Below are 27,911 nucleotides of genomic sequence, written 5' to 3'. Positions count from 1 at the left end.
TTCGTTGCCATGCTGTTTTAAGCATCTAGCAGGATGTGAGCCCAGGTGGCTAACGGCAGGGCTGACCAAAGAAAACTCTCCCTCCCTCCCCTCTGCCCTGCCCCCAACAGCAGGCTCAGTGACTTTGGGAAGGGCTGGGAGGTATGCTAAAGGATTTTACATGGTGCTCCACCAGGTCCCAACCAAATACTGTGTGTCCTTGGAGACGTCCCACCCATCTGGAGCTCAGTCTTCCTGGAAAATGGGGAAAGTCTTTCTGGAAAATGGGGAAAGCAGACTCACACAGGTTCAGCCAGCCCACACAGGTTCAAGACCATCCAAGGATGCTGGAGGATTTGACAGCCTTGTCACTGTTAGCTGCATTTTGGATACTTAAAAGAGTTCCGCATGTGCTGGCAAGTCAGGGATAGTGACTGGGCCCTGCTGCTGAGGTTGTTATCAACTTTGGGTAGGGTCATGTTCCAGAATCCTCCCCATACTCCCTCCTACCCCATGGCCAAATTGTTATGGTTTCACTCCCTGTCCTGTCAATTGGCATGGAGCCCACCCAGGGTTTAGAAGTGATGAGCTCACATGTAGGGCAGGTTGCTGTCCATGCCCCTTGTCTGGCTGGCCTTCCTGGTGGCAGTATGCAACTAGAAGACTCAGCCACCTTCCCTTCCTCTCCCTCTCCAGTCACAGCAAGGAGCCTAAAGGCAGCCCTTGCTCTTTCAGCCTGTGGACTGCAGCCAGGAGGGCACTGGAGGGCCAAGGGCAGGTTGGGATGGTCAGAAGCAGCTTCAAGGGTGTGGAAAGACCAGCAAGTCGGGAGCCGGTAGGGGTAGGAATAGCTCTGACTATATCCAGCAGGTGGCGATAGGGTGGGGCTCTTCAAGGCCATGGAGTCCCTGAGAGTAGGGTACTGCCTTAGATTGGTTTTGCGTGGGGGTGGTGGTAAGACCCTCTGCTAGGTTATAGGTTGGGCTTACTGGGCTCACAGGAGGAAAGCAACTAGCCGGCTCTCCTATCCCAGGGCTGGGGGTCGGGAGCCCAGGGTGAGGTGTACAAGCCTGGAGGGGGCTTGCCTGGGGCCAAGAAGCCCTGTGTCCCTGGGGCTTAGTTCCGGAAAAGGAGGCTGAAGGCAGTGGTTTCCTGGGCAATGGGCTGGTGGGGGCTCTTGGGGCGTGAGTGGTGCTGGCTGAGGGTTGCTGAGCTAGAGGTTTGGCCAGCCAGTCTGAGCCTCTAGACACTCCAGCCGAGGATGATAAGAGAGGAGACCACCAACAGAGGAGCCAAAGAGGTAGTGCGCAGGGCCCTGGCAGACAGGGGCTCCGTGTGTCGCTGCAACCACTGGAACTCCTCCTGCAGCTGGCGCCGCTGCAGCTCTGGGCCCACCTTCTCGCGGATGGTCTGGTAATAGTGGTTCAGGTACTGGAGCTGCAAAGGGAAGGAGGGGTGAGGGCCTCCCCAGGCCGAGCTGCCAAGAGATGAGGTCTTGGTGCCAGCCAGTCCTGCCCTATGGTTCTCCGGCTGCCCACCCTGGCCCAGGTGCCCACAGGGAGTGCACAGATCACCATGGGTCACCAGCCGTCGTCAGGTCACAGGCATTCTCTGGGGCTTTTCAGAGGCAATTCACCACAGTGGCTGTTTAGTGTCACAGTGACCCTCGTGGTGTGGGTGTGGGTGGGAGTGACTTTCAGGCCCAGGAATGAAAGTTGGGCAAGCATTATTAATTCCATTTTACAGAAGAAGGGACCAAGGCTTATTTTAGGACTTGAGGAGGCAGAGTCCAGAGATTCAGTCTCAGATTCCCCAGGAGTTCACCACCTGGCAGGTTGGTATGACCAGAGAGTTCTAGAAGCTTTGGGGTCTCTGGTGGGTAGAGGAGGGATGACTCAGTGTGTGCCAACAGTGTGGATCCTCCCAGGGGAGGAGAAGTGGCAGAAAGTCTTGGGGTAGAGGGAGCAGAGGCAAGAGAGGTGCAGGGTTGGGAAGAAGGCAGTCAGGAGCTTATGGGCTGAAAGACGGCCAGTGCTGAATGTCACTTACGTGCTCGGGAGACAGCAGGCTGATATCAATGAGGTTCCGGTCATAGGGCACCAAAGACACCACTTCAAAGGTCAGGTAGGACCCTGGATACTGGGGTGCCACAGGGGAGGTGGCAAAGCAGGAGACTGAGTGAGTAGAACATGCTTGGCTGAAGGGAAGGAGGGAGTGCTCCACTCAGAAGCCATGGGCACAGGGAACTGACCCTTGTCAAGCCTGAGACTCCAGGTAGGTCTGAACCTACCATCCCCTCATCCACCTCCCCCCACCCGGGTCTGCCACTCAGCACCTCACCTCTGGTGCTTTTTAGGCTTGTCTATCTCTAAGTGTGTGCGTGTATAGCACCACAGGGGTTTGTTAAATACAGAGATTACAGGGTCCACCCCCCCAGACCACTGGAATGACAACCTTCTAGTACAGGCCTGGGGACCTACATTTAAAAGATAAGTTATTAGGTTTTCATATCCATTTAACCTATGTCCTTATCTATTTCTCTCTCTCTATCCAAACTGCTTTGTGTCTGTCAACTGATGTATCTATAGAGAGAAGTATAAAGAAGAATAGGCCATAATTCCCATTTCCCAGAGATCCCTTGCATGTTTGTGCTTTGAAAGTTCAAACTACAAAAAGATACCCAATAAAAATGGCAAGTCCCCTCCCTGCCCGGTTTCCTTCCTGAAAACATTTAAGACATATGTGGTAATTAACCATTAATTAACTGTTTCAATCCACACAAAACGGATCCTACCACATGCTTTTCTGCACCTTCTCTACACCCTGTTAATAGTAAATGTAGGAGAGCGCTGCATATTAGCACAGGGATAGCTACCTCACTCTTTTTTCTTTAGGATTTTATTTATGTATTCATGAGAGACGCAGAGAGAGAGAGAGGCAGAGACATAGGCAGAAGGAAAAGCAGGTTCCCTGTGGGGAGCCCAATGCGGGACTCGATCCCAGGACTCCAGGATCATACCCTGAGCCGAAGGCAGAGGCTCAACGGCTCAACCGCAGAGCCACCCAGGCGTCCCTACTTCACTCTTTTTTTTTAAGGGCTGCGTAAGGGCCCATAGTATGCAGATGATGATTTATTTCATCAGTGGTGGATACTTAAGCTGTTTCCACTTCATTTTTTACTATGACCATCGATGCTACAATCCACATCAATGTATCTTGATGGGACCTTCTGGGACTAGATCCAGAAGACACATATCTGGCAGAGGGATTGTTGGGACGAAAGGTGCAGGCATTTTAAATAGATATTTTGATGGATGTTGTCAAATTGCCCTCTAGAAAGATTGTATCAATTTGTACTTCCTCCAGCAGTACGGTGAGAGGGTGAGAGGGCCTGTTTCCTCATAGATTCACCAGTCTTGGGAATCATCAAAATCTCTCATTGTTTGCCAATCAGGTGAAACATGGTCATCTATTGTTGACTTGATTTGTGTTTCTTTAAGAATAAAGTCGAGCATCTTTGCATGCTTATGGGTCACTTGTATTGATCTTAGTGAGTTGCCTCTTCATGTCCTTTGCCTGTTTCTAATTCTGTTTTCCCTGCTTTTGTCTTACTGATTTGTAAAAAGCTCATGGTAAAAGAAGGAAATGCATGTTTTCCCTGTTGTGCATGCTCTATTTGTCATACATCTTTTGACTTTGTTTGTGGTATAGCTTCCATGTAAACATTTTTTAAAAAAGATTTTACTGGGGATCCCTGGGTGGCTCAGCGGTTTGGCGCCTGCCTTTGGCCCAGGACGCGATCCTGGAGTCCCGGGATCGAGTCCCACATCGGGCTCCCGGCATGGAGCCTGCTTCTCCCTCCTCCTGTGTCTCTGCGCCTCTCTGTCTCTCTCTCTATGTCTATCATAAATAAATAAATAAATCTTTAAAAAAAAAAGATTTTACTTTATTTATTTGAGAGAAAGAGAGCCTGCGCACATGAGTGGAGGAGGAAGCAGCAGAGGGAGAGGGAGAAGCAGACTCCCCGCTGAGCAGGGAACCCCACGAAGGACTCCATCTCAGGACCCCGGGATCATGACCTGAGCTGAAGGCAGACGCTTAACTGACTGAGCCACCCAGGCGCCCTTCTATATAGACAGTTTCGCATTTAATTTATTAATCTTTTTCTTCACGGCTTCTGGGGTTTGGATAGAAAGGCCCATTTCCACCCTGCGATTATAAATGAATTAATATAGATTTTCTTCCAGATCTTTGATGGTTTTACCTTTAAATCTTGATCTATTTAGAATTTTATTTTGGGGTACCAGTCAGGTTCTTCACTTTATTTATTTATTTTTCACTTTAGTAGCCCCCCCCCAACGATTGGCCATTTGTTCCCCCTGCCCATTTATTAATCTTTCTTGTCTTCACTGTTTTGAAACACCAACTTTATTATGAATTAAATTCCCATTTTGTTTATAGAAATTGGGGAGGTGCCTGGGTGGCTCAGTTGGCTAAGCATCCAACTCTTGATTTGGGCTCAGGTCACGATCTCAGGGCTGTGGGATCAAGCCCTGCATCAGGCTCCACCTTCAGTGTGGAGCCTGGATAGGATTCTCTTTTTTCCTCTCCCTCTGCCCCTCTGTCACCTCTTAAAAAAAGAAATTAGAGGATGTATTTCTGGATTAGCTATTCTGTTCCACTGTTATATCCGTCTCTCCCATCTCTAGTGCCATACTGTTTTTGTTACAGCAGCTTCAAAGTGTGGGGTGATATCTGAAAAGGCTAGTTTCCCTTATTGATCTTCTTTTGCAGAGTTTTCATAACTACCTAGCTATTTTTGCATGCTTATTTTTGCAAGTAAACTTTGCCATCATTTTGTGAAATTACAAAAGCATCCATTTAGCACTGAAATTGAGGTTGTCTTGAATTTACAGATTAATTTTGGGAGAAATGACATCTCCATAATATTGAGGTGTCTCTTCCAGAGAGCACCATTTACTTAAATCTTTTTTATACCCCTCTGTAGCAATTTTCTCCACATAAGTCTTTTAAAGTTTATATGCAGATATTTTATCCTGTTGGTTGCTAATATAGGGCATCTTTATATCTAACAAGCTCTTCTGGTGATTACTCTGCACCTTGAGAACCAATGACTTAGGGCAGGGATACTGATTCATTTGGTCTAGAGTGGGACCTGGGCATTGGCATTAAAACCAAAAAGCTCTTCCGCTGATGCTGATATTATAATGTACAAACAGGTTTGAAAAACTCTGAGTTATGGGGTTTTTCTGGAGTGGAGGAAACTCCAAATAAATTCATGTCCATCAATAAAATGCCTCTTTCCTTTGACCTTCCAAAGTCACTGCCATGCAGTCACTGCCATGTCTACAGCTCTAGCCTGTCTCAGAAGCACTTTACCTTGGTCTTTGCTTCTACCACGACAGCCACATCTTCAATACGTATCCCAAATTCTCCATCCTGATAGTAGCCAGGTTCTAAGAGACACAGAGATGTTGGTGGTATTAAGCAGGAGGGGGATTCAAGCCCGTGTTTCCTGTACCAATCGAGGAGTGGCTGGAGGACCCAGCTGCCTGGCTGCCCCTGGCTCAGGCAGGCCCACCACGGACCACGCGGAGGTAACTTGCTAGGCCTTGTAGCCCAGCAGGGAAGACTTAAGAGCTTACTTCAATTGTCGAGGCACTCCCATCTCCTGGTGTGCTACTGTCCTGTTACCCCAGCATTTGACTGGAGACTCCAGAGTTTGGACTGCCAGGAACCAACTCCCAAGGGCAAAATAAGGTGTTTGAGCTGAAGGGTTTTAGGGTTTGGGTGGGACAATGTGCTTGGGGCTGGGAGTGCTGGACCCCAGAGGGGTCCATGCTTGGCAAGCTCCCTGAAGGCTGGTGCTCCCTAGACTGCAGTTCTGGGCCAGTCTTAGGGTGGAGAGGGGGTAGAAGAACCCAAGAGCCGTACCAATGGAAGTGAACATGCCCTTGGCCATGGGGATGTTGCCAGACTGGAATCCCACTGGCCCTGGAAAAGGAGATGTAAGCATGGTATCAATTCTCCCATACTCACCAGCTTGGAAACTAGCAGGCTCTGGGGAGGACCAGATAACTGGGGAACCCTAGGGCATCTCTAGCAGCACTTGTCCACCACGTCATTGTCTACCTGGGGCTGCTATGGGGACCAGACTGGCTCTGCTTTTTATTTCTCTGCCATCTATGCCAGCTAGCCCCTAGGCCTTGACCTGCCACTCCTATCTGAGGCCCTCCTGGATACCAAGCAGGCAGCAGGAAGGGCCAGTTGCTACCATTTCTCACTTACCCTGTGGAGCATCACCTCCTACCAGCTGGATAACCCTGGGTGAGTCACTGCATCTTTGTGGGTCTTAGTCATTACCATACCTGTGAAATGTTCTACGTCCTTCATGGGGGGGGGGACCCAGAGAAGCGTAGAAGAGACACCTACACTCGTGCACACACAGGAAGTTGCCAATGCCATGGCCTGTTCCATGACCATAATTAAGCCCAACATCCCACAAAGCTCTTCGGGCAAATATCTCCATCATTCGCCCTGGAAGAGAGATGGCCCCAGTCAGTTGGCTGAACCCTAGACTATCTGCTTTGCCCTTTCCTGCTCTCTTGTCCCAGAGCTAACTACCAAGATGGTACTTTTGGAGAATCACTCCTGGGAGGCAGTTTAGCATGTGCTTTTTCCAGCACATCCTACATTGTACCTAATTACCTGGACTGATGACTCTACTAGAGTTTCTCCCCATCTATCAAGAAATCTGCTTCCTCTAAGAATCCTTCCATGACTGTTGTAACCCACAGTGACCTCTCCCTCCCCTCTGAGGAGGCCATATGCCTGGGTTCAAGACGTGGCTCTCCCAACAACAACCCTCTGTGTGACCTTAGACAAGTTACTTTCACTCTCTGGGCTGGATTTTCTCATCTATACAATGGATGCAATGATAATAAAATTCCTGCCATGCTAGCCTTCCCAGGTGGCAGTCTGGGTCCAGTGAAATCAGGGTGTGAGTCTCTGGGTCCAGCCTGGTTTCCAAAACCCACCTGATGTACTAGCAGGAAAGACGAGTCTGGACAGATCGATATTTCCTATCAACACGCGGGTGTATGCCTCCTGATGAGGAGAGAGAGAGGTAACGTGGTGCGTAAGAGGAGAATCCTGGGAGTTTCCAGCTATGTGTGGGCCTAGGCCTACGGGGGGGCTGTGTTGGGGGAGGTGCAGGCTCACGTGTGGTCACCCCGGTTCTGGAAAATAGCCAGAGGCAGCTGAGGGGAACCCATCAAAAAGCTGGAGCTTGGTCCATATGATTCTCTTTGGCTGGTTCCCAAGGGACGCTTATAAATGGTGGTGGACTGAGAGCCAAACTCCCCAAGCTAGAATCCTGACTTGGCCGCTCACAAACTCTGAGACCTTGGGCAAGTTTCCTTATTTGTAACAGAATGATCACAGTACCAGCTCATGAGGTTGTTGAGAGGAGTTAGGTAGACTCATGGCATACAAGGTGCTTCAAATAGAGTAAATGTTCAAATACGGGTCAGAGCTATTATCACTATTATGATTACCCTTTGGTTTGCTTAAGGCCTTATGTTTGGGTTGGGGCTTCATAATCTGGCAGGTCAGCCTTGCTTGGCTGGGCTGGTTTACCTTGTGGATAAGGGGAGGGAAGTGGGCTGCCAGTGACCTCTTTGCTCCTCGGGGCAATGTGATAAATCCCTTTCACCACACACACACACACACACACACACACACACACACACAGGCTTGTCATCTTGTGTACAACAGCCTGGGGCAGTGGACGCAACCCACTAAACTGTGAGCTCCTTGAGGCCTGGCCAGCTCTGGTTTTTTTCTCTCTTGCCAGCACCATGTCTGAGCCACAGTCTGCTTGCTGAATGCACGAATGTGGCCCCCTGTTCCCCACCCACCCAAAGGTCCCCGGGGCACATAGAGGATGTCCCAGCCTCTGCTCCAGGTGGGCCAGCCCTCACTGCTTTCTGAAAACCTCCAGCCTCTTTCTACCTCCACCTCTGAGACTGCCTGTGCTATTTCTCAGTGCCTGGAATGCCTTTTCCCCCTCCTTTCTGCTGCGTACAGGGCTAGGCACACAGACAGCACTAAGTAAATATTTGTTCACTGATTTACTGAAATGGAATGATGATGAACTGGGGCTGAGGCCCTGCTGGTGGCTTGAACTATCTATGGGTAAGTAGCTAGGAGCCCTGGGTTTTCTGGTTCTAACTTGCTGTGTGACCCCGGGCAAACTACTTAACCTCTCTGGGCCTCAGTTTCAGCCTCTGTAAAATGAAGGGCTCTTGCTGGAGTGATTGCTTGGATGTCCCTTGGGGAAAGGTGGGTAGGGGAATTCTGGGTCCAATGCTTACCTTTTGGAAAGCCGAGGGGGTCCCCCAGTGGACTGTTCTGGTGATGTCTGTGGTTCCATCCCTGCAGAGAAGGAAAAATCAACATATATAGCTCTGCTGAACACTTGAGGGTAGGGATTGTGGTCCTGTGCTTCCCATGTGTTTTCCACTGCGGTTCAAGTGGCAGGAGTGGAGTTGGGGGGAGGTGAGTTAGGGATAAAGGAAGAACACAGATGCCATTCTCAAGCTCCCATCTTCAGCATCTGTGCATAAAGGGACTCTGCACAGCTATTAAGTTCAAAATTGCTATGTTGTCTGAAAATCCTGATCTGCAACATACATAATCTGCCCCCAAACCTATTTTGGCCATTTTATAAAGCAGAGTTTCTTGGGTCAGTCTGGCTTTATTTATTTATTTTTTTAAAGATTTTGTTTATTCATGAGAGACACAGAGAGAGGCAGAGACATAGGCAGAGGGAGAAGCAGGCTCCATGCAGGGAGCCTGATGTGGGACTCAATCTTGGGACAAGGGATCATGCCCTGAGCCAAAGACAGACCCTCAACTGCTGAGTGTCAGTCTGGCTTTCAAAGGAATCTTTCTTCTAGGCTTTCAGAGAGGCAGGAGGGAGGGGAAGTCCCATTTTTACCAGCGGAGAAACTGAGGTTCAGAGAGATCATTATATTCTTTCTTACACATTCGCACGGTTATTTACCATTTCTAGAACACTCCTGCAGCTCCCTGGGAAGGGTAGCAGAGCAGGCCGCGTTATCCTTATTTCCCAGATGAGGCAATCGAGGCCATGAGCCATCTCCTTTCCTGAACCTCAGTGAAGCCAGGCCTGGAACAAATGCTGACTCTCTACACAGTCCTCTCCTTGTAAACATGGATCTGATCCAAGGACTTGCTTAGAGTCCCAGGGAACTGAAGCCAGAAACCAAAAAGTCTGACTTTCAACCACCAGCGGCAGCTGTGCCCTCAGATGGCCCCTGTGGCCACCACCAGGGAAGGGGAGGGGAAATATGGCCCCAGGGCCCTGGGGATTCCTCCTTGGGAGCAGGTCACAAGGCGTGGCAGACTTCTTTAGAAGGAGAGAAGAGGAAGTGAGGTGACCAGTTCCCCAGCCTCACCCTGATCTGAGCATGCCCCAATCCAGCAACGCCCCACAAATCCACTTCCTCTTTGCACGTTGGCCGTCTCAAGTACATAGTACATGCAATGCCAAGCTGGTGACGCTGTGCTCAGAACAAGAGCCATTCTCATTAGCACATTCACCATTTCCACAGGATAGAGAATGGGAATCAGTTTGAAATGACTCCTTGGTCCTCCATCAGTTCAGTACACTCCTTCCTCCCTGCACCAACCCTGTCCAAGCTTTCCATAATCCACTTGCTTCCTAGATGAGAAAGGGGAAAATAATCTATTGGTTCATCTTATCTCAACTTCTGTGTGAATGATTGGTCACACTTTTGGGAAAACTGGGGTTAGTCTATTTTGCATGGTTGTTCTGTCTGGGTGTTCAGGTTGTTCATTGTACAAGGGTAACACATCTAAAGTTGGGTCCCAGGCACTTTATGGTTATATACGAATTTCAATGAGAGCACACAGGTGGATATACAGATTGTGGAATGCTGGAGCAGGGGGACAGGGTCCTCCTACGTAGTTCTGCATGGTCATGTGCACACTCAGAAGAGCACTCACACATATCTACTCGCACACACATACCCATGCTGATAAGTGTGCCCTGTTTCCTGTGCTCCAGGCATTCCCTGAAATTGCTCTTCTTACCTGCCTGCTGCTCTTGGAGGCCTAATCTCACCCCCCCCACTCCAGCCAGACATGGTTACCTCATCTGTGCAGTGTGGGGAGAAGTGACTGAGGAGAATGCATGCTGCTGGTGGCATGGGGCCTGTGTCTGGGGTGTGCACAAGTAGGTGAGAATATGGGTGCGGTGTTTGTGCAGCCAGGCAGGGCTGCTAAGCATGGCTGTTCAGACTGTGTCATAATATGCTGGCTTCAAAAACATTTTACTTGAGCAAGGAGAGATGTTTTCTGATTCTCACAGAGGTGCTGCGTGGGCAGCCCCACTGTTTTGGCTTGTGTGTGTTTCCCACTGTGCAGGGGTCCCCAAGTGTGAAGATGGGAATGATGCTCAGGCTCATTCAATCATTCAATCCAGGGCTCTCCTTTTTCTCAGAGGACTCACACTTGGGAAGGGAAAGCTGCAGCCGGCTCTTGGGGGGCCTTGGGTGCCTAAGCTGAGGTAGTTGGCCAGGGCAGTGTGGGGAATACATACCAGTATTGCCCCCCGGAATCCAGCAGGTACATCTCATCTGAAGACAGCTTCCGGTGCTGCTCCTTGGTCGGACTAGGAAAGGGAGAACCACTGAGAAGTGAGCAGCCTAAGCCTGCACTGGGCAGGGTGGGGGTCCTGAGTGGAAGCAGGGGCACCCCCTCACCCCTTACTTCCCCACGGGCCCTGGGGGAGTGTTTGATGGATGCCACTAATGTCCTCAGTGCACATCTGTTGATCTGGTACCTCACCAATTAAGGTCCTGGTCCCCAGGAAAGAGCCCAGAATGCGGGAGCCTAGAGAGCTTCGGAGAGCATCCAGTGCCGCCATCTCCTTCTACACAAGGGACACAGGCCTGCAGAGTCTCAGGGGCTTGCAGGAGGCCATGTGGCTAAAGCTGAGAAGGAGCTGGGACTGGACCCAGATGCTTAGCCCCATTCTCTCTGTTTCTCTCTTTCTCTCTCTCTTCCTCTAACTTTCTGCAGCCTCTGGGAGCAGAGGGCCCTAAGAAGCCAAGACACAGGACGGGGTGGGGGTGGGGGTCCTCGAGGGTGGGGCTGGAGAGCAAGAATTGGTAGGGCCAAGGAGTTCCTCCCCTGTTACTCTCTAGTGGAGGAGAAGGGGCTGGGCCAAGGCAGCTGCAGGCTTGGGAGACTCCAGGGAGGGAATTCTAGGATAGAGCAGACTGGCCCATGGAGGGCATCTGATCTCTTCCTGCTGTGCCCGTGCCAGGCTAAGGCATTCTGGTCTGCTTGGGCCCCCAAATTCCATGAGGCAGTCCTGCAGGTGTCTGTTTTCTATGGAGCTAAACATCTGGTTAGCCTGCCTCTGGGCCCACCTTCGTTGGCTCAGGCTGAGTAAACAGGCCTTTTTGCCTGTGTATTTGAGAGCTTTAAGAATTAGCTAATATAAATAACTCACAGGAAGCCAAGGAAAAGCATTCAGCAGCAGCCCTAACTCCCTTCCAGATCCCTCAGCACTGTGTGCTCACAAAGTCTCAGTCTTTTGTGGTGAACAACCGTTTGGCCTTTCAATTTCAAGAAGACTCTGGGTCTCTGACTGAGCTCCGCTGCCCACCCGGAGCCTCCACAATACCCATGGCCTCAAACCGTAAATGTGGACCTGGGTCCCAGAGCACTCCGTCCTTCACACCGCCCCCCAGCCCCCCAGGATCCCACCGCACAAGCTCTAGAAAATTGCTTCTGAAGTACCTGTAGTGAGCCAAGGCAGCATTCAGGCCACTAGCAGAGATGGTTTCGAAACTGGGTCCAGAGGAGAAGTCTTCCTCTCTGCAAAGTACACGGCGGGAATGGTCAACAGACGGGTTCAGAAACTAGGCTGGGCCCAGGGTATCTGATCAGGGCAAATGATGCATGGCTGCCTCTTCCTCAGCCAGACTCCATTTGGCTCTCCTAGCCCCACCTCCTGGCACCATCTTCCCAGGCTCCAGTCTGTCAGCTACAGAGCATTCACGGTCAGACAAGGAGGGATTGTAGGCATTAATTATTCCCCCTCCACCTCCATTTTACAGATGGGACAATCAAGGCCCGTTGTCCCACAGTGAGTTTGTGGTAAAGCAAGAATGAAGAAGAAACCTAGCTCCTTATGTCTGAAAGCTTCCCCAGCCCCAGAGCAGCATCCTGCACCTCAAACCTACAGTTTGCTTACAGCCTGGGCCAAGCATGCCCTTAGGGGACTTCACTCCCCAACTGGATATTTTCAAGTGGTCCAGGAGCCCCACCTGGCCTGACCCAGCCTCCACCCTCCCTAGCCTTACTCCTGGGGTCTGGGGGAGAGGGTCTGTGCCCGAAGCAGACACTAGGGGGCAACTGATGGGTGGTGGCCCTTCAAGTTGTCCCGCTTTAAGCTGGGCCTGGGGACTGTCATCAAACAGGCCCTGCCCAGCTCAACTCCTTGTTCCAGAGAGGCCCCCAAATACAAGGAGTGCCTGACTTCCCCCCGAAGTAAGGAGACCAAGTCCTCCTCCTTGCCCCCACCCCCCACACTTAAAGATAGTCCATCCGGAAGGTCGGAGGTGGTTCTTCACCCGCGGAACTTGTCCAGCAGCTCTGCCCCTGAGAACTCATCCACCGTGCCTTTGGGCACATTCTTCTCCAGCCAGACCAGGTAACGGATCACAGCCACGGCATCCCGCACCTGGGGCAGCAAGCAGAGAAGCCGGCTGACAAGTGCTCGCAGCCGGGGCTCTGGGAGCAGGAGATCAGGTGGCTGCCCTGGGAGCTGAGCTCTACACACGTGAGGCTTTCCCTGACTATTTGATAATATTAAAGGATTTTTGTTAAAATTTATATATGATCATAGTGTGGTTATGTTTTGAAAAGAGTTCTTATCTTTCAGAGATACTTACTGAAGTGCTATCATTTAGAGATACTAGTGTTGACAGAAGAAACTGTATGGTATCTGGGATTTGCTTTAAAACCAGCCAGTGGGGATGCTTGGGTGGCTCAGTGGTTGAGCTTCCGCCTTTGGCTCAGGACGTGATCCCAGGGTCCTGGGATCCAGTTCCACATCAGGCTCCCAGCAGGGAGCCTGCTTCTCCCTCTGCCTGTGTCTCTGCATCTCTCTCGAATAAATAAAATCTTTAAATAAATAAATAAATAAATAAATAAGCCATCATGAAATAGGCAATATGGATGGACCTTGAGGGCATTATTCTGCCTCCCTCTCTCTGTCTCTTGTGAATAGATAAATAAAATCATCTAAAAAAATAATAAATAAAACCAGCCAGTGGCAGAGGGTAGGAGTGCGTAGGCAAGGAATGCAGTGTAGTAAACTAAATGGCCACAAGCTGCAAAGTGTTGAAGCCAAGGGAGGGTGGCTGGCGGTTATCATGCTATTTTCTCTATTTTTGTATATGCTTAAAATTTTCTCTAAGAAAAAGTTTTGTAAAATTAGGCGATTTCTTCTCATTTGAACAGAAATATCCAAAAGCCATCCTCTTGCCCTGGTGGGGAAATCAGGATAGCTAACACTTAATTTAACATTTGGGAATGTGCCAGGCAGTGATCAAAGATCTATCTATCTATCTACCTATGATTCAGTATAATTATATTTATTATATGTTATTGATATAATTATATAATTCTGTTTATATGTGTATAATCATTTATTTATTTTTATAATTTATTTATTTATTTTTTATTTTTTTATTGGAGTTCAATTTGCCAACATATAGCATAACACCCAGTGCTCATCCCATCAAGTACCCCCTCAGTGCCAGTCACCCAGTCACCCCCATCCCCCGCCCACCTCCCTTTCCACCACCCCTTGTTCATTTCCCAGAGTTAGGAGTCTCTCATGTTCTGTCTCCCTCTCTGATATTTCCCACTCATTTTCTCTCCTTTCCCCTTTATTTCCTTTCACTATTTTTTATATTCCCCAAATGAATGAGACCATATAATGTTTGTCCTTCTCCGATTGACTTATTTCACTCAGTATAATACCCTCATATATTTATATAATTTATATACTCACTATACATTTATATAAGTCCACATTTCTATTTATATGTCTATACTTATTATATGTATGTGAATGTATATATGTACACATATTTATATCTGATTATAAATTATATATTATAATTAAAATGTTAATTACATTTTACTTGTATAATTTATATATATTATCTATTATATAACATATATGTTAATTTGTCTATTTAATCCTCACCACAACCCTATGCTGTAGATTTTTGTTATGATATTCATTTCGCAGATGAAGTAACTGATGCCCAGAGAGGTAAAGTAACTAGCCAGGAGGTGGGTAGATGAGCTGGGATTTGAACTCAGACCTCTAGCCCCAGGGCCCAGGCTCTAGACCACAGTACCAGGCTTGGAATAAGGGAGTGAAGCACAGGTGGGTGTCCAGGAGCCTGGTGTCCACTTTTATGTTTCATTGAGCTTCTTCAGGTTTGTTGGCAGGGTCTCCTTCCTAACTCATCAGGCAAGGAGTTCCCAAAAGGCTGGACTGCCTGCCTGTGACTTACGTGGCTGGCCCTGAGGAGGGCCTGCTCCTTGCTGTTTTTCACTGCCTTGGTCACCATCACTGGGGAGTAGGTATCTTCTATGAGTTTCTCCTGTCATGGGCAGAGAGGAAGAGATCTGGGAGCATCTCCAGAGTACAGTGGGGTTTGGAAAGGTTTGGCAGGAAAGCCCAGCTAAGGGGAGACTTGCCATTCCCTAGATTGCCAGTAACTTTTCTTTCCTGTGCTTTCTGGCTCCCTAGGTCTCTCCCAGTCTTCTGTGTCCAGCTTAACCTTCCCTCCCTGCCTCCCTGCCCCTGGATCCTGGTAGCGCTCTGGGATGGATCAGAGCCTAGCCTCTGCTAGTCAATGGGCTATTCTAACAATGCGAGTTTTGTGCATGTGTATCACAACAAATACACATTTACTGAGTGCCTGCTGTGTGCTAGACACTGGGCTTTACATGTACTATCTCCTCTAATATCTTTGGAGCAACTCCTCTGAGGTCAGGACTCTTATGACCATTTTACAGATGAGGAAACAGAGGTCCAGACTGGCTAAGTCACTCGTCCAAGTTCATTACATAGTTCAGGACAGAACCAGGATTCAGTCTCAGGTTTGGTGACCTCAAAGCCTCTGCTCTACCAGGCTGTACTCCGTCTAGTCTCCTCGGTAATCTTTCTGTGGATAGACATCTGCTCCCTCTCTTTCCATCCGTTCCCAGGGAGCCCTAGCAAGGGGACTGAGCAACTGCCTCAATGGCTGGGAGGCTGTGGCCCCACTTTAGGTTGAGAATTATCAGGGCTGGAGTGGGAGACAGGGGGTGAGCTCAGCAAACCGACCAGAGGTATCACTTCATAGAGCCCATATGTAGTATAGCTGGTCCCGATCCAGATCTTCACGTCTCCAGAGGCATAGGTCTGGACACTGCCACGGACTTGGCTGTAATTTTCAATTTGCACACACATGGAGCCCGAGCAGCTGGAGTTCAGGTACTTCAGGGTCTCGGAGTCAAGGCAACCCTTGTTTACAAATAGCCTGCATGAGGAGGGAGGACCAGGAGGGTCCTGAGGGACAGGACAACGCGAAGGACAAGAGTCCTTTTGTTCCTGGAGGTCAGAGGAACCGCACCAAGGAGCCAAGCAGACCAAATTTGGAGTAGGTGGGAATTCAGGTCAAGGGGTCAGGAATAGCTGACTGGAGGCTTCCTAGAGGATCCTGTTGGGGCAGGCAGCAGGCTCTTGGGAAGGCTGCACATTAGAGCAGGGTAGGTGGGGTGGCAGGAGAGGGGTGGCAATTGGAAGAAGTCCCAGAGAGCAAGCCAAGGAAAAGCCGTACCTGATGGAGGAGTCTGTAAGCAGTGTGTAGGAATAGAAGAAGGGGTTATAAGGGATGTCACTGCCTCGAAGGTTGAAGAGCCCTGGGAAAGAAAATTGATGGAGACTTTTTGAGGCTGATCTGCCTGAGGCAAGTATATGTCACACCTTTGTCTCACAGTTTGCTTTGCCCACCCCCTCTCCCTCCCACCAAAGATTCCCAGCAGTCTGCCTGCACATCTGCCTTGAAATGTTTCTCAGGTTTTATTTTTTGGGGGGGGGGCAGCGTCTTTGAGGCACTGATGAGAGCTGTGGACCCTTTGTCCCAGAAAAACGAAGATATCCAGCCAGCAATCAGCATAGTTTCGGTGGATTCCCAGTGGAATCTGAAGCTCAGAAACGGGGTCAGGTAAGAAGCCCTGAGCCACATTGGGATAGAATCAGGCTGCACTGGGTGCCAAAGCCGGGAGAATATGGATGCCCTGGCTGGGTGGCCAGGCTGATGGCAGGTGTTAGCTGGGCCTCTTTCTCTTTGTGAGAGAGCCTTTGCCTCTGTGCTCAGCCCATTCCTCTGATGGCCTGTGGGCTGGCTCCAGCTGGCTCTGGGCCTCCTGGTTTTCTTCTTCAGCAGACATGATCTCCTGCCCCCTCATTCTCCTAGTTCCCACAGGTCATGGCCATGGAATTCACGGACCCCATGGTTATATGGTGATTGAGGGGAGAAGTCCTGTGCTGCAGGGCCATGAGGCTTGGGGATTGGGGAAACTCAAGTGCCCACCCGTGTCCACAAGTCCATACTCACAGGCTGTCTCATCGAGTGCCGACAGAAGGACGGCTGTTGGGCCCTTGCGATGCTTCTGCATCTGGCTGCGGATGTCAGATACCTTCTCCTTCCAGGTGCTCCCTAGAAGTAAAGGAGCCCAAAGAAAGCATAAGTGACAGACTTTCCCTCTGGCACTCTGTTCCTGATAGTGCTCCCTGGGGGCAATCGTTTTCCATTTCTTTCAAAGCAATAGAAAACTTTCTCCAAACAAACTCTTGACTGTGTAGCACGACTCTTTGAACCTACTGTCTGGGTTCAAATTCTGTCCCTGCTATTACTAGTTGTGTGACCTTGGACAAATTACTTAACCCCTCTGTGTCTTATTTGGCATACCTATAAAATGAGGATGGATTATCATAAGAGTATCTATGTCTATAGGGTTGTTATGGGGATCAAATGAATTACTCTTTGTAATGCACATAGGATGGTGTCTTGGTGTATGGTAAGTCTGCTGTAACTTTCTGATCAATAAATAGGTGTGCAGAACACAGCTCCAAGAGAGCAGCCTTAGTCGAAGGGCAAAGGGTTGGTCATGTTCAAGCCTCTTTTTTTGAAATAACCTGGTGCCTAATTAACCACAGGTCCTTGAACATTGTCTTAATCCTTATTTAACCCATTTTACAGATATTGAGACTTCAGGGAGGAAAAGTGACCTGTCTAGGATTTCACAGCTAGTGAAGTGTAGAGCTGAGATTTCTACCCAGGTCTGTTTGATCACACAGCTCACCCTCTTACTTGATATGGACCCTGGACTATCTTGCTAACATGTCAGTCCACAGACTTGTCCTTAAACTCTGTGCCTCAGAGCTGTCCTTCCCAGGATGCTTGTACCTTGGCTCTAGTTTTCATCTTTTATCCCTACTCTCTGTAATGCACATGAAGAGTCTGTCCCTAGGCACGGCTCAGAATTTGCTGGCAGAAGGTACTAAACATTAAGGATCCCGGTTGGGCTCAGAGATTAGGCATGAGTAACTTAATGCTATTTAAAAAAACTTCATGCAAACAGGTAAAAACTATCCAACAAGAGCCAGAGATTTGGGTATGATACTGTTTAAGGATTATTTTATTTTATTGTAGTAAAATATACATACCATAAACTGTATCATTTTAATCACTTTAAAATGCACAATTCAGTAGCTTTAAGAACATTCACATGATTGTGCAACCACTACCACTATCTAACTCCAGAACTAATTCCAGAACATTCTTATCATCCCATAAGGAAACTCTGTAGTCATAAGGCAGCCATTCCCCATTCCCCTCAGACCCTTGGAAACCATTAGTCAGCTTTCTGTCTCCATCTCTATGGATTTGCCTCTACTGGATATTTCATACAAATGGTACCATGCACTATGGGGCCTTTTCTGGCTTCTTTCTTTTTTTTAATTTTTATTTATTTATGATAGTCACAGAGAGAGAGAGAGAGAGAGAGAGAGAGAGAGAGAGAGAGGCAGAGACACAGGCAGAGGGAGAAGCAGGCTCCATGCACCGGGAGCCCGACGTGGGATTCGATCCTGGGTCTCCAGGATCGCGCCCTGGGCCAAAGGCAGGCGCTAAACCGCTGCGCCACCCAGGGATCCCTCTGGCTTCTTTCACTTAGAATTATGTTATCAAGTTTTATGAACGTGATACATTTGCATGACAACAAGCAAAGGCAAATTTAAATTGTCTGATGCATACAGATATCTTTGATTAACTTTGCACAGTCTTCTCTTTGCCCTTTGCCCCCTTTAAAGACTATCTGTTGCTGGAGAGAATGTCTCTCTTGTCTCTGTAAGCTTAGGGACTCAAGAAGTCTTCTTGGACTTCCAATCCCAGTTTTGGCTCTTTCTTGAAGACTAGCCATCAATAAAGGCTCAGCATTCCATCACTTGTGGGCCATAAGGAATCCCACGTGAATTCTCCCTTGGTCCCTGGAAGCTTTCCCTTCTCTATCTCCTCTCCCTCCCAACATAACTGCGCCCTTCTTTATCTGAGAGGGATGTGTTTTATTTATGATGGCAGAGTCCTGGATAGCAAGTTTCCTTAAAAACTTTTTTGAGATGCCAAATGATTCTACGAGCTATATCAGAATGGATAAAGAAAATTGGGCACGATTTTAGCTTGTTTCATCAGCCTTGCTATTTTGAAATTCCCCTCTTGCTTTCTTGACTCCTTTTCAAACAAGAAATGTGCATGGACCTGCGTGCGGAGACGGGCCTCTTGGATTGCCCAATATTCTTAGGAATCCACATCCATTGGCTCTTTCAGAAATCCTAGGGAGGTAGGGGTGGTGGTGGCCAAGACAGTGATTCATCATCAGTAGCCTGGTCCAGTCAGGATTTTAGATACTACTTACCAGAATTGTAGAGAATGCTGTTCTTTTATGACATTTTTAGATGGTATCGATGACATCAATGAACATTATCGGTGTTAGAATTTTGGGTGGGGGGGGTCAGTTAACTTTCTTTTGTGGTCTGGCCAAAATCTGAACCCTAATTTGTACCATGGACTGACCTTGAATTTAGTTATATACTTCCTTTGTCAGCCTGGCTCACCTGACCCCAGTCATACCACAGGAGGGCCAGAAGTCAACAACCAGACAGACAATTCATATCATGTTTTTTCCTTCTCTTCAAAGGGGTAGGGTTCTTTTTTTTCTTTTCATCTTGCTCTGACTCCTTTGTTTCCTCTCTTCCTGTTCCCTCTTGCTTCAAATCCTAACACTACTTATTCCAGCATTTTCTAAATACGGTCTGAGGACCTTTGATTCAGGCTCTTTGAGATGAGGGGCCCCAGACATCTGCTTTTTAAATAAGCATCCCAGACTATTTGGGTGCACAGGAAGGTTTGAGAACCATTGCTCTGGTAATTCCCAGGACAAAATTTTCAGCCAAAGGAGCAGCAGTGGGGACCTGTGTACCTTCAAGCTGGGAAGAACGAGCTCAGGGAATCACCTGTGAATGCCTCCTTCAGGGCATAAATGGGCTGGCTTGGAAACAGAGGCTTCTCTGACCCCCATGCCAGGTCCACAAGATTGTCTGTGATGGACACCAGTTGTATGTTAGAGTTTTTGAGGGCCGTGTAATAACTCTTCCAGGAACCTGCAGAGACAGGAAGCCGTCACTTGTACCCTGCCTGTTTATACCTCCGCAAACACTGTGACTCAGGCAGAATTAGTCCTTGTCTCCTTGCCTCCCACTGTATTCCTGCAGCTTCTGCTGCCCAGAGCAGGTCCAAGCAGTCTGGTCCTCCTGGGGTATGTCCTCTCAGCCTCCTCTTTCTGCTTTTGAAGCCTGATTGCCCCGGGGCCCACCCAACACTGCCCATGGCCAACTGGCTAGGCTTATCTTTTTAATTGCCAGTGGCCAGGGGGCCCTCTTCTCAGGACTCTCCATTTTAAATGAGTATCAATACCATATCCCGAAGGAATGGTGATGTTCATGCCATTGGAAAGGCTGGTAAAGAAGCCAGTTCTCGGGGGGGGGGTCGTTTTTTGGTTCATGTTCATGAAGACTCCACCCTTAGGGGCAGGCTGGCCAGCTGGCTGGGGCCCCAGAGCTCAGGGAGCTGTATTCTTGGCAGGGGTAGGGGGACTATGCTTCTTTGCTCAGAAACCCACTGGTCTCCTTTGACCTTCCAAGCTGCCTTCTAGAAGAGGGCTACCAAATGATTCTACAGCCACAACTGGCAGAGAGCCCCAGAGTATAGAAGCTGGTTCTGGGTTCAAGAACATCCTGGTCTATTGTCTGCTAGATCTTAATTATTCCCTGAGTCTTCTAGGTTGGCTCTCTGTACTCATGACTTTTTTTTTTTAAAATCTGCATTCATTTTTAAAAATATATCTTCATTTCACAATCCATGAATCAATCTTTGTTGCAAAATATCCTGCAACTACAACTTCAGACACGCTATCTTTAGGGTCATCCTGCCTCTCCTTCTACCAAGGTATGCTTCTTTACATCCCAGAGGGGCTGAGTCACCCTCATGGGTGTGAACAAATACAGGAATGAGGGAATAACATACCAATGGAGAAGAGAAAGGGGTCGAAACCCACATGCCCTCCAGCGGGAACCTCAGCGAGGAGCCAGGTGACTATGGAAGTTATGTCAACTGAGAGGGAGACAAGAAGGAATGCGGAGTCACCTCTAGGGCCAGCACCAGGCCCTACAGTCAGACTTCTGTCTGTGACAGTCCCATCTTATCTGTCCTCCTTGATGTTAGCTTCAAAGTTTAGGGACAGCTTCAGATTTTCAGAGTCCCCCACAGAGGCCCACCATGGCTTTGCATGCATACTCTTACCTGTGCCTTCTAGAACCTAGTCCAGGCTTCAGAGCTTGGGGGATGTGCGCCCCTTTTACCTTCTTTATGCAGCTCCCAGTTGCAGTCCATTTGTCGCTCAGCCTGGGTCCAGTAGCGACTGTCGGTCCAGAGACCTGCTTTCCCCATGCTCACTACTGCTGTGCCTGGGACAGAACAGAGAAACTTGGAGGCATGGATGAAGGTGAGGAAGGTGGCTTTAGGGGTTGCATAGGTGAGATGGTGCTGACTCTGAGGATGTCCCAAGGGGCCTTTGGAAAGAACTGCTCTCCTTCACTGCAAGGGAGTGAGGTGGGAGACATTAAGGAGAGCATTGAGGGAAGCCAGCGTGGGCATCTCTGCTTTGTGTTGAGGGCCTCTCCTAAGGAGGGACAAATGGAGTTCACTTCTGGCAGTCAATGCTGCAGGTAGGCTCTCTCAGGAAAGATGGTGTGGTAGCCATCTAGACTATAGCATCAAGACTCAGTGGCCGATAGGGACATGAAACCAGGAGCTTAGCTGAAGACGCAGAGAAGCCAAACCCAGTGATTGTGGCCAGAATGGGTAAGGCAAGGGAGCTTGGAGCCCAGGAAAGGAATGTTTAAGGACCAGTGAGGGAAGCTTGGATTTCACTCAAGGGCCAAGATCAGGGTGTGAGGCCTCTTCAGAAACAGAGATCCCATAAAGGGCCTCTATTTGGTGTCTCATTTGGCTCACTGAGGTGACATCTGAGAAAGGACCAGCTAAGTAAAACTTGGTCCCCAAGTGAGAGCATGTGAAGGGAATTAGTGGGCCCCCAGTTGCTAGATGTGGAAGTAGCAGCTGTTCCGGAATTGAGGCCCAGAGTGTGCTAAGCTAGGCCTGGCTGCCGCAGGGGCCACAAGCACAGCAACAAAGCCAGGAGGGCCATCTGCCTCAGGCAGAAGTGTGACTGATGGGCTATGATGTGTGCCCTGGTGACCCTTTTCAGAGTAGTAGAGGGGAAGCAGAGCCTCTGGACACTAGGTCCTAGGGTCCTGGCTTCAGAGAACTGGCCATATCAGAGCCTCTGTGACCATGTCTGGGTCTCCCAACAGAAACAATAAAGAGCTGGGTAATGGCTCTCACCTGCAGACCCTGTAAAGCCTGTGATCCACGCACGCCTCTTGTCACGTTTGCCGATGTACTCACTCTAGGAAATCAATGGCACCATCGTTAGCTTTTTTTCATGGAGTTAGACATTCCTCTCCTCACAGAAGACCCCGCACTGCATCCTGGTTCTTTCTGTCTGGATGGATTCGACCAGTCCTACAAGTCCAGGCACACTGGGCACCTCTTCCAGGAAGTCCTCTATCACACCCCCAGATCTCAGGATCTCCCCTTCCTTTTGGACAACTGGATTTCTTGGAGTCTAAATCCTATAGTCCAGCACTGGGCAGAACAGTCAGAGAATCTTATCTCCCTGGCCAGAATGTAAACTCCGTGCAGTCTAGGATCATGTCTTTGGGTCCTTCTGGGTTCTTTCCTCCGGTTGTCCTGCCTCTCTCCAGGCTAGTACAGTACACTGGATACATCATAAATAATTTCTGCAGAGGGCTTCCCACATTATTGTATTTTGATCATAATAATCCCTTGAGGCAGATCTCAATATTTCCATTTAGCAGAAGAGAAAACTGAGTCTCAGAGAAGTTGAGGCACTTACTCAAAGTGGGAAAACAAATTCAAGCAATCTTATTAATACTGAAAATCCCCTCTCTTCCAAACTGGCTAGTACTGGAAAGGTGGATGGGATGGAGGTGGAACCAGTGGTGGGGAAAGGGTGGGCTGGGTGGGTAGGGGTGCTACTTTGGGAAAAGCAGTTCTTATTCAGACCATCTTGTTTCTTATCTGCTCCCCTCCCCCAATCTACACCCCAAACTCGTGTAGCCCGGGCCTCTGGATCATTCCAGTGCTCCACCAACCAGGTTAAGGGAAGGTTACAATGCTTCCAGTCCAATTCCTAGCCCACACTTTAACCTCAAAGGGCCAGAGTACTCTAAACTTTCATTATGGATCTGCCATCTAGGAATTGATCAAAATCGATTCTGAACTTGTTGATAGTTTCATTGCCTGAAGTCAAGGAGATCTAGTAGTGTCTTCTCTCCTAATGTAAAGGAATACATTCTCTCAGCTGCCCTAAAACTCCCATGTCCAAGCCCCTTACTTCCTTCCCTTTGCCTTTTGAATCCGTTGTCTGCCTTCATCTTCTGAGCCTTAATGGCCTCTGGTTTGTGGCTTGTCCCCATTGATGGTTGACCTAGGACAGCAGAGGGCAAGGGTGGGGGAGGAGCTGTCCCTCACCATGTGGGCATCCGTTTCGGGGATGATGTAGGCAGAAAGACTCTGGTTGTGCATCTGCTGGCGAAGGGCCGTGAGCTGCGCTGTGGTATTGACCGCAGTAACTGGAAGGTACTGACAGATGACAGGAAGACACCAAGACACACACAGAGACACACACTACTTAGAGAGAATGGTGCCTGGGTCCCAGCGTCCAATGGTACCACTGGTCTCTCCTTAGGCAGGTGTTATAGGGCAGGTAGGCTGGGTCAGCCTGGAGAGGAATGGGGTGGGGGGTGTTGGCAGCTGATGTCACAGGTTAGTCTACATTAAGGTGTCTGGGCCGAGCAGAGATGGAGGCATTGAAGAAGTTGGAGAGGAATTCCTTGTGGCAATATGCAATCTGAGTCTGGGATGGGGGCATGGGTGAGAACTGCAGGGATCTGAGCCCTGGCACTGGGCCAGGCTAGAGGGACGGTCTTTCTCTGGATACCTTGGAGTCAGGGTTGCCAACTTAGCTAATCAAAATACAGAATATAAAAAAAAATTCAGAATATCCATCTGTCACATCTGAATTTCAGATAAGCAACATATAATGTTTTAGTATAAGTATATCCCATGCACTATTTGGGGCATACTTATACTAAAACATATATTTATTATTTGAAATTCAGATGTAACTGGGTGCCCTGTATTTCATCTGGCAATCTTACCTTGGGGAATTTTTCAAGTTTCCATTCACTGGTCCCAAATGGCAGAGGAGAGTGAATAAGTAGCCCCAGCATTGTCCAGAAAGATCCCCCTCTAAGCCAGACATTTCTTAAAAGGCTGCCTTATCTTTAAAACAAACTGTGTGGGGTTTTTGTTTCGTTTTACCTTCTATTCAATGATATAACCATGTTTGTTTTCATATAAAAACAACGTGGATTGCCCACCCACCTGCCTGCCCCAGTGGTCTCATAAAGTTGACATTGCAAGCAGATGCACCCCATTGGCCCTAAGCCTTAGTGAACTGCAAGCAGGCCACAAGGTTTCACCTCTGGCCTGCCCCTGCCCGAGGAAGCTCTTTCTGATTGTGGAAAGAATCTACTAGTCTCCAGCTAGGAAGCTGCCGCCTATCTTTCAGCTCCAATATGCTGGGCCTTCTTCCTAGTCACACCCTAGGGCTCCCTTTTGTCCTTTCCATACTTTTTTTCGTGGCTTTTCTAGCCCTCTGTCTTACTTCCTTCTCTCTTCTGTGCCTCCCTCCGCTTTGTTCCTTTAGAACTTTTGTTTTCTTTCCTCCCATCCTCCTCCTTGCCTCTCCCTAGCCTCAGCCAAAGGCTAGTTAGAGGCCTCCACCCTCTTTGGTGCCCTCCCCCTTCCCTGGGGCTGCCCAGGCCGGAAGTAGATAACCTGCTGTGGGAATGGGGGGGGGGCGGTGTGGTGGGGGGAGTGGGAGGGAGGGAGGGATGGGGGGTTGGGTGTCAGACACCTGAGAATGTGCTGCCCGCCCGGAGGGATGTTAATCAGAAACAGGGGCCCCAGAGTCCGGAAGTCAGGAGAAAGCCTGGTTAGAGGGAGAGACTAACGACTGAGCCAATGGGGGATGGGGAGGAGATCGGAGCTGGGGGGCGGGGCCGGGGTGGGTCCTTACCGGAGGGCTGATGGAACAGTTTCTCACATCCTCTCCTGTCAGGTTCACTGCTTTTGGGTGGCCCCAGGCACCCAAAGCTAGAAACCGGGGAGAAAAATCCAGGGTCACTTGGAGACCAGTGAGCTCCTAGAGAGCACAGGGACGTGTTTCCCCAAATCGCCCTCCCTGTCCCCCATCGGGCCTCCATCCTTTGAAACAAGCAGCGCTGTCCAACTCTATTTGAGGATAAAAATAATCACATTTCATAGGAAATTAGGTGGAATGGGATGGCACCCTGGGTCACAATCAAAGAAACCTGTTTCATCGACAAGTGATTGCCACTTTTGCAAGGGTTTTATTGCTCATTAAATCAATTTTCCCTTCTAATCTAATTGGGTCTTTTCAGGGTTTACCGAACCGTTGTGTGTAAATTAAATTTTTGTAATCAAATTTTCTTTGAAATGCTCTAGAGGATCTCGCTAAATAATCACCCCACCTTCATTTTACCCTTCTATAAATCTAATTTTATATATATTGGGTTTACTTAAATTCAAGGCCCACTTGTACCATTTATTACAATCCAAATCTCTGGCTGTCAGTCCAGGCCCATTTTAAATACATAAAACAAATCAATCCCAATCTGACACCGTCGCCTGGTGGGGAAAGGTAGCTTAGCATTTAAAGGTCTTCTACTATGTACCAGACACTGAGTTCAGTAATTTATCTATAGTATCTTATTCTATACTTGCAACAAACCTGTGAGGTGGGTATTACCATTTATTTTCCCTTTTTTAAGCTTTTATTTATTTATTTGACAGAGAGAGAGAACACAAGCAAAGAAAACAGCAGGCAGAGGGAGAGGGAGAAGTAGGCTCTCTGCTGATCAGGAAGGCTCTGTCCCAGGACCCTGGGATAATGACCTGATTGGAAGGCAGACAATTAACCAGTTAACCGACTGAACCACCCAGGCACCCCTACCCTCTATTTTCTCTAAGGGAGGAAGCTGAAGCCCAGATAGGTTTAGTAACTCATCCAAGTTTTGCCACAGTGAGTCAGTGGTAAAGCAGAGATTTGAACCCGGGCCATCAGAGTACAAAAAGTCAACCACGGAAGGGTGGTGCCCCAGAAAGGAGAGAGCATATGAAGACTTAGTTTCCAATTTGGGCTCTGCCGCAAATTTGGTGTGCCCTAAGGAGAGTCACCCAATATTCACAGGGCAAGCATTTCCTAAATACCTACTGTGTGCCAGACACTGGGCTAGTCCTCCAGCCTCTGGGCCTTCAAAGCCTAAAAAGCCTGTGGTCACTGATAGTCCTTTCCTCCAGCCCCTGCCTTTAGGGGAGATCTCAGAGAGTAATGGGGGCCTGGGCATGGGGAGACACTATGCTTTTACCTTCTGAGTGGGTTGAGCTACAGATAGGAGGGTGGCTGGGCATCTAACACTAGAAATGCCCTGCCTGGCTCTCTTGGTCTCATAAACTCAAAGGGGAGATGAGACCCATACTGTTGAAATAAGAAAATGATCCCATTTCTGTAGGAACAGATAGTTGGCAAAACAGTGATGCTAAGGTGCCAACGTAAGAAGCAAGACTCAGCCAACCTGTGTCCCTCTGGACATCCAGATTGCTGCTCTCTGAGGCCAGGACCATGGCTCCCAAGGGCAGGCTCTGCAGCTGAATCTCTCTGTGTTCCCTGGCCCAGAGCCTGGCACCGGGGAGGTGCTCAGGAATGGGGTGCTGCCTGAATGAGCGGAGGAAGAAGGGAAGGGAGGCCTCTCTGAGGCTGGAGGTGGAGTGGGGGTCGGGGGGCATCGAGCTGGGAGTCTAGTTGTGACCAAAGAGGCAAACAGCACCATAGGAGTGACAGGGACCGAACTTTAGCTAGGCTCCTCTGAGCCTCTTCTTTACTTGGACTTGACTTTGTTTATGTCCTTCGGTGTCCATCCTGTCCTTACTGGGCAAGGCGTCAGCCAGTCCTCAGTAAGAATCTTGCTAAGCCAGTTTAGAGACCATCCCCCCACCCTTAATACCTGATCACCTTTGCTATCTGATCACATTCCTCATTCTTCACCTTCAATAGCTGTTCACCCTGGCCTGCCTTCAGCGAGAATCCTCAGCAAGAACCCCCACCCCTGCTGTCTTCTCTTGGTAATATTCCATCCACTGTCCCCCTCCCCACCCCCCTACCCCAGTTCACTGATTGGGAGTCCTCAGTCATCTTTGCTGTGTTTAGAGTTGAGCTCTATCTTTTTCCCCTATTGCAATGCCCTTATTGCAATAGTTTTGCATAAAGTCTTCCTCACTCTCCACAAGTGCCAGAATCATCTTTTCTTTAACAGGTAGAAATGGAAAGGTACCAAGCCAGACTTGACCTGAGTCTGGAGGGCCCCCAAGGACTGGCCCTGGGATTCTTCTTTCTCAAGACAGAGAGGAGGACCAAGAAAAAAAGGGACAACCTGGGCCCCAGCCCTTACTCCAACCCTTTCTGAGCCCAGAGGGGAGAGGCCAGAGCTGCTCTCCAGCTGGACCTGCCCTCCCGGTGGCGGTGTGGGAGGGAGGGACCAGGATGCACATACCACAGAGGAAGACAAGCCAGGGGCAGCAGCCCCAGCGAGCCCAGGCCATGGGGTCTCCAGATGCTGGTGCTGGGTGGATGGAAGGGACGGGGGAGAAGGAGGAAGGGCTCTTTCCCTGCCCTCTTCCTCCAGGCCTTCCCAGGGCAGGAGCAGCCAGGAGGCTGGGGCCGGCGATGGGGAGGAGGCGTCCGGCCAGATGGATGGAGAGTCCCCCTCTGGTCTCTTGTATCTGAGGGCTCCGGGAGTCAAGAGTCCAGGTGGGTGGGGAAGTGTGGGCTCTCCTGAGCCCGCCCCGTGCAGAGTCCAAAGATCTCCAGGGCAGAGGAGCAGCAGCTGGTCTCAATCAGCCTGCTCCTCCCTGCCCCCCTCTTCGGCAGTC

General features: G+C 49.2%; 1 protein-coding gene across 1 annotated transcript; it reads right to left on the bottom strand.

Annotated features, from left to right (window-relative positions):
• On the bottom strand, nucleotides 1-27,804 carry XPNPEP2 (X-prolyl aminopeptidase 2). The gene is made up of 21 exons (XM_025431540.3): nucleotides 27,533-27,804; nucleotides 24,979-25,055; nucleotides 23,367-23,477; nucleotides 22,155-22,218; nucleotides 21,110-21,214; nucleotides 20,775-20,861; nucleotides 19,706-19,852; nucleotides 16,749-16,850; nucleotides 15,969-16,050; nucleotides 15,473-15,668; nucleotides 14,655-14,744; nucleotides 12,693-12,802; nucleotides 11,857-11,934; nucleotides 10,649-10,720; nucleotides 8,376-8,436; nucleotides 7,038-7,107; nucleotides 6,433-6,537; nucleotides 5,935-5,994; nucleotides 5,380-5,456; nucleotides 2,029-2,118; nucleotides 1-1,416 (listed from the first exon to the last, which is right to left on the bottom strand). The coding sequence occupies exons 1-21, from the start codon at nucleotides 27,579-27,581 to the stop codon at nucleotides 1,222-1,224; spliced, it is 2,028 nt and encodes a 675-aa protein (XP_025287325.1). The 5' UTR covers nucleotides 27,582-27,804; the 3' UTR covers nucleotides 1-1,221.
• Between the last annotated feature and the right edge of the window lie 107 nt (nucleotides 27,805-27,911).

The sequence above is a fragment of the Canis lupus genome, chromosome X (genome assembly GCF_003254725.2).
Source record: "Canis lupus dingo isolate Sandy chromosome X, ASM325472v2, whole genome shotgun sequence".
NCBI lineage: Eukaryota > Metazoa > Chordata > Mammalia > Carnivora > Canidae > Canis > Canis lupus.
The sequence above is the reverse complement of the archived record's forward strand: the minus strand, read 5'-3'. Positions and strand labels throughout refer to the sequence as shown.